The following is a 6,621-nucleotide window of genomic DNA, read 5'->3' as shown; positions in this document are numbered from 1 at the left end:
AGGTCATTCATACAGTTTGCCTATTTCAAAATGGCACATTTTGTATGCTTTTCTGTTCGTACTGTATGATGATTCATCGTGGATGCAAGGAAATTTTAATTTCTCAAAGTCAAATAAAGGTTTTGAATTTCTAAAAAAAATATATTATTCAAGAAAGGAATCGAAGAATAATTATTAGTTAAAAATAAATAAATTAAAAATTAGTGAGTTTAAATGTTGTTTTTAAGTATCCTACTTTCTTCTAGATATATAATTCCAATTTAAAGCCGAGAATTCAAATACAACTATGAAAAGAAATCATTCCAATTTCATTCTGTTCTATTATATTCTTTCTCAGTTATGTGCAATTGGTTCAGCTTATGCAGCTACTGGAAATATGCATTTCTCATAGATTCTTTTCAGATTTTTAGTGAGTTTGGAAGGCTTGGTTTCTTCCATTTGTGACAGATTTGTAGTTGAAAGACTTGATTTAATATACAACTGCAGATTTGCAAATGTGCAATTTGGAAGGTTTGCCTGTTTCCATTTGGTTTTTCTCATGCCTGTTTCCAATATACACTTAAGTATCCACAACACATTCACAATCAGACTTATTGATTCACAACACAAGCACAATCACCATGGCAAGGATAAACCAAACCAAACCAAAATGCAAACTCAGATAATCAATATAGTGGATTAATACTTGTTTCATATGCTAAAAAGGTTCCTTAGAATAAACATACTCATCAAATTAGTAGGTGGTATAGTCATTTAAAACAGGATGCTTACAACTAATGCATTCCATAGTGCAGCTTTGCCTCAAACATCTTCATTTCAGGTTGTTGGTTGCTGAGTCTTAACTGCAGTGTTGTTATTCAAACTCATACTTTGATCTTACTCTCCAATTCCGGAATCTGAAATAGTCGCACCCATTTGATTTCGGTAAATATTTAAAACAATTTCAAGTAGGAAGAACTAATACAATAAAAATGTGAAATTTCCATACCAAATGACTGCCCCTTACCTTTCTGCACATTTAAAACTTTCACTCAAGATTTGCCAGAATCCTTGGACCTTGATGTTCTTGAGACAATATGTGCGCCACAACTATAGAGCTCGATTGAACGATCATCCATAGTGCTACTATTTTAAAGAAGAGTAGAGAATCGGATGAAGAAAAACTACTATTTTAAAAAGGCTCGAACTCACTGTTTTATCTCCCAGAAACTAAAAAAGATCAGTCTGAGTTCAGTTATCAAAACACCGAAATCGTCCCAACATCGCGACTAAAGCCTTGCACAAAATTATAGCAATACAGTTGAGATAGCAGCTACCTCAATGAGTCTATCATATAGCTTTTACAAGTGAACTTGTCTCTAATAATAACATTGCTTAAACTCATAAGAGTGCAACCTAAGCTTAAACATATTGAGACTTGCATTATCATGGACTCATACTGTCATGTGCAATCTCCATCTCCACCCTCTTGATTATTTGCCGGATCGGTTAGCTTTCTCGACAGGACCAACTTGCCTGAGCAACTGACACCATCAAGTGCACGTTTAATGTATCAGAAAGTTAACTCGAGTTAACGAAGATAGATGAAGATAAAGATAAATAGATAGCTAGAATAGATTGAAGATAATGAAAAGGCTTTTATGGAATTTCTCTTGGATGAGTCATTAGAAATGGAACCTGGAAATAGTTCTCTAGCTTCTGTCTCAGGCTTGCGTGCTCCTTCTTTACCTTTTGGAATTGTCTTAAGCATCTGCATGTAGAAATCAATCAAACGACAGGAAAAATAAAAACTGTCTTGCATGGATGCATCCACAAGCACAGAATTACTTGAGTATATATTCAGTTGAAACAAAAGATGGTTGAGGAAGAGGAAAGATACCCTTCAATGTTTTCTTTATGACAGAAATCTCTGAAAACAGTACACTCGTTCTTCAGTTTGGCAGCACCGATGCTATGCAAGATCCATAAAACAATTGTCATCGTCGTCGTTGTCGTCATCATCATATACATGCTGGCTCGATTAAGATATTTAGAATTAAGCAAAAGAATACCTGGAAGCACTACCCTTTAGTTGGTGCATGAGTGAGTCCAGCCGTCCAAAATCTTGGGGAAGCTTACCACTGTTTAAAATTTAAGCTGATCAAGTATTACTCTTATAATATACATGAGAAATCTACCTGTACTAGGATAGATTGCAAAAAGATGTGCTTACAGGGCTTGATCAATGTTGGTGATCAATCTCGATGAGTCCCTGAAGAACAACGTGACAACCTCCTCCACAAAATTAGGGCTAGCATCATCTTGCAGATCTTCTATCTGATAAAATTGTTCATCCAGGAAACCCTGAAAAATGAATACAACTTGATCTGTTTAGCTGATAGAAATAGACGTGGCTAGAGTTCCACTGCAACCATAACATAATTGCTTTGTTTGCATCAATCCTTTTCAAATGCATATTAATAAAAACATATATATCCACTGAATTTTCATAACGCACAGTATGCTATTATTTGAAGTTTGTAACAGTTTGGAAAAGGATTTTTATTTGTTACACTAATAAAGCTTTGACGTCATTTCATGGTCGACAACACCTTCCAAACAAAAGGCAGTGGAAAATGATAAACTATATATCCTTCAAAATATTCTGTTGTTTCATGGTTGTGCCACAAACAATGTTTAAGTTAGCATCAGCAAAGGTTTCCATGACTTTCTAAGGCACTCAATGCATGCAGGAAACACAGTACAGAGAACTAAACAAATGGCATGATGTTTACTATTATACTATTGCAGTCTGTTCTCTTTAGAAGAAGGATATTGTATTTGTAGTTGATTACTTTTTATTTAGGGACTTGAGTTATAACAGTTTGTAATTCCATCAGTTTCTGAAGTCATTGAATGCTCTCTGCTGAGACCACTTGAACTTTCCAACTTAAAAGAACTGTCAGTACCAAATTAACACTGAACAGAGAAATACAACAGAGAGCAGAAATTCAATAACCTGATCAAAGAAACTCTTCTTCATCATGGCAATCTGGTTGTACAAGGTAGAGTATTCCATCTGTGACCAAGTTAAGTGACAAAAGTATAAAATGGAGCGAGGGGTTCAAAATAGGAACTGGTGCTGATGAGTTATAAGAGCCACAATAGGTTGCTATTTATAGAGGAGGAAAAGGACTTGTATATGTGACATAATCACCAGGAATGGCAGCGCTCAGCTGGGTCATAGTGTTGTTGTTCAATTAAAACTGGGATTACACAATCAAGTCCGATTCAGGGCAGTATTCTGTTTAGCCTTGGAGAGATAGTGGAATGATTAAGATAGGCGACAACAACAGCTACTAGATTTTGAAACTAGCAACGGTGTGGTTGTTTATAGAGAAAAAGTAATAGCAATCCAACAGTTAATAAAGGTCATCTCATCTATTCATTAACATCCTCAATAGCTAACAAAATGAAGAATAAGAATGTCTTTTTCCATAGCCATGCCGAATTATTTTATCTTTAGCTACAGATTAGTCTCAAACTTATATATACTCACAGACAACAGTAGTAAATTTTGAATCTCAGTTAACTAAGATTGCCATTGTTGATGATGATGTCAAGGGTTAAAGCAACTCTCAATCTTTTTTTTTTTGTTCGAAATTGACTGGCATTGGGAGTCCTTTTTTCATCTTGTTCCGGACTTTACATGTTCATAAGATCCAAAGGGGAAAATACAATCCCAACATACTTTTCCACTTGATACTCTCTCATTCTAATCAAAGTATAAGACACTTGAAAACCTTATTCATGATGATAAATACGAGCATGGACATGAGATTCCCACTGACACACAGTAAGCTACTTCTTTAACAACTTATGCTCGACCTAGACTGTAATGGAAATTGTTAGTAACATCATGACGCAACAACTTGAATCAATGAGGCACTACTTGCGTTAATAAAGTTCAGTATATTAGTTGCTGAATAACCGTCCACAGTTCGCGTTTGTATGATCTGAATCAACTACAGAAGAAATTTTAGCCTAAACAGAAACGGCACTTGTAAGATTTGAAGCAGGAAATTGAATAAAAACAAGTTATTTTCTTGGATTTTTATTCTATGAAGCACGTAGAAAAGAAAAGATGAGAATAAGAATAGACACTTCATATGCTATCTTTATTCCATATCCAATAGTAGTAGGATGTTGCAATGTGTCTGAGAGCCTGGTGCCCTGTTTTGATATCTTTAGAGTGCTTGGTTCATCCACTACTTTGCTAAAGGAGTAAAAGTTCTGGAATGCAATAAATAATTGGTTCGACGATGTCGATTCTTTCCCTACATCATTGTCCAATGTTGATGACAGAATCTAAGTTCAGCACTATTGCAAAAAAGTAAAATTCTCAGCTAAATGAATCATAATGATTAGAACTTATTCTGAAGTACAGCCATTGGATGACCTTGAACGATACATTGTTGTAAGGTGGCAAGATCAGCTCCAGCAAAATTTTCCATGGAAGAACAGTCGGCTCTAAGCACAAACACCAACAACCATGAAAATGAGAATTGCGTGAAAAATTACCTCCAAAAGGAATAAAAAGAAGGAGAGACTGCAAGGTCCCAGAGAGGTGTCATAGGTTCTGTATATTGCAACATCAACATTCAAATGCTGCCAAAAAAAATTGGTTAATTTTCTCAAGAAAATTTTGATTACCTGCAAAAAAATCAACCTCACCGTAGCCCTTATGAAATTTCAAGCAATCCAAGCTTGTGTTTTACCCTAAAAATGATAAATAAACTAACAATATATTGGAGAGAAAAATTGGAAATATCAATTCAATAACAGCAAGAGAACTCTCTAATTAATGATCCAACAAGAGAAATGCATCTAGTTCCCATAGTGTTAAAAAAAGGGTAGTCCGGTGCATGAATCACATTAGATTTATTGTGCATAGTCTATTACAAGATGTTATTTCTATAACTCGAATCCATGACTATAAAATCATACGATAACAATTTTACTATTATCTCAAAGCTCCCCTTCTAACTCCCATAATACTAAGCATACAAAAAAAAAAAAAATCGAATGTAGAGGGTAGCAAGTTATTTTGATACATTTTTGTTATTTCAATGGAAGAGATAATCCCGAAAACTTAGGCCTCATCATGGGTCACTTTCAAAATGAATAGAACATAGCATCATCTTAACGGATCTTATTTCTTTCATACTTTCCGAACAACTAGAAGAAAGATAATGGAAATGCAAACGATGGTGTATGCCAACATGCTCACTTAATAATTCTGAATTTCAATGATTAAGAAAAGTAATGTGTTCTCTGATGAATGAAGCTGCTTCTTCCTTCAATTTGCTTGCATTTTCCTAATAGTCAATTAGAAAAATAAAAATTGCCAAACTCTAGCAGAAAATCTGGAAGAGTGTCAGATAGATATTTCACAGCAATAAAAGATGAATGGATGATAGCAATTGTGACTTTATCTGAGGCAGGATAAAGATAACTCTATATAGACACAGTGTTGAATGTAAGTGAACTTATCTACCTCAACTATCTTTATCAAGAATCAAAGGTTCCATATTTCCTTTTTCGCAAATACAATGCATTTAACCCTGACTAAACAAATATCGGAATAAATTTTTATAAATGCACAGTGTCATCAAAAGCATCCTTATCAACATATTCATATTTTTGTTCTGTAAGCGACAAATCAATAATTGGAACTTTCAGGTTTAGCTTTATGGCTGCAGTGTTACTGAGCTTTCCAAGGGAATCTTAAGATATCATCGGTTCTGCTCGTGGCCACGTATCCCTTGTGCATCATTCAAAGCGGATAGAACTTTCACCTTGGAATTTCGTTCCTATTTAACTCTAATCCACAAAAGAACACGCACAGCAGACGGAGTGAAAGATTCGTAAGGATGCCAAATGAAATAGAAAATAACCATAAAAAACGTGCATGAAGATCATTGATGGAAGTGGCACAAGTGACTTCCCTTCATTGTGTAATTTATCATGGTAGATGATCCTGCTCTAGAACGCCAATGAATGAACCACCGGTAAGTTGACGTGGATGCCAAATTGGTCGTCAATAGCCTAGTCACAATGAGAATTGACGGAGAGATCCGTTGGATCCTGGTTAGAAGAAGATGAAAGAAAGAAGGTTAAAGTGATGGTCAAGGGTTCCTCAGCACAGCCACACCGACGCTCAAGTAAGTTGTCGGCAGAGGTGGAGGAAGAAGAATGAAAATAAGATGTTTAATGTTGAAGATCAATACCAACTCATTAACGGATAAGAATAAAAATATAGATGAGAGTATTTTTTCTCATTCAATGGATAAGATTTAATAGATAGAAATTAGAATGTGTGGTTGAGAGTATTTCTCTCATCCAATGGATAGGGATAGAATTTCTTGGTAGATAGAATTTAGTTTTCTGATCAACTATGTATCTTGTATGGTAAGTACTATAAATACTCCCCTTGCATTCTTGTTTCATCATCCAACGAAAAATAAAAGTATATAGTCTTCAAGTTGAAAGTTGTTCTTCATCTTCCTTTTCTTTTCCTCTCTAAAATTGTGAGTGATCCTCAAAAGTGTTGTAATGTCTTTAAAATGTGAAAATAATACA

General features: G+C 34.8%; 1 protein-coding gene across 1 annotated transcript; it reads right to left on the bottom strand.

The window, feature by feature from the left end:
• Nucleotides 1–1,234: 1,234 nt before the first annotated feature.
• LOC121984228 (pseudo histidine-containing phosphotransfer protein 2-like) lies at nucleotides 1,235–6,239 on the bottom strand. Its single transcript, XM_042537064.1, has 6 exons — nucleotides 2,999–6,239; nucleotides 2,213–2,343; nucleotides 2,052–2,120; nucleotides 1,880–1,951; nucleotides 1,678–1,750; nucleotides 1,235–1,523 (listed from the first exon to the last, which is right to left on the bottom strand). Exons 1-6 carry the CDS (start codon nucleotides 3,056–3,058, stop codon nucleotides 1,473–1,475), a joined length of 456 nt encoding a protein of 151 aa, XP_042392998.1. The 5' UTR covers nucleotides 3,059–6,239; the 3' UTR covers nucleotides 1,235–1,472.
• Nucleotides 6,240–6,621: the final 382 nt, after the last annotated feature.

The sequence above is a fragment of the Zingiber officinale genome, chromosome 5B, assembly GCF_018446385.1.
Source record: "Zingiber officinale cultivar Zhangliang chromosome 5B, Zo_v1.1, whole genome shotgun sequence".
In the NCBI taxonomy this organism is placed as follows: domain Eukaryota; kingdom Viridiplantae; phylum Streptophyta; class Magnoliopsida; order Zingiberales; family Zingiberaceae; genus Zingiber; species Zingiber officinale.
Note: the sequence above shows the minus strand (reverse complement) of the source record. Positions and strands in the feature narration are given on the sequence as shown.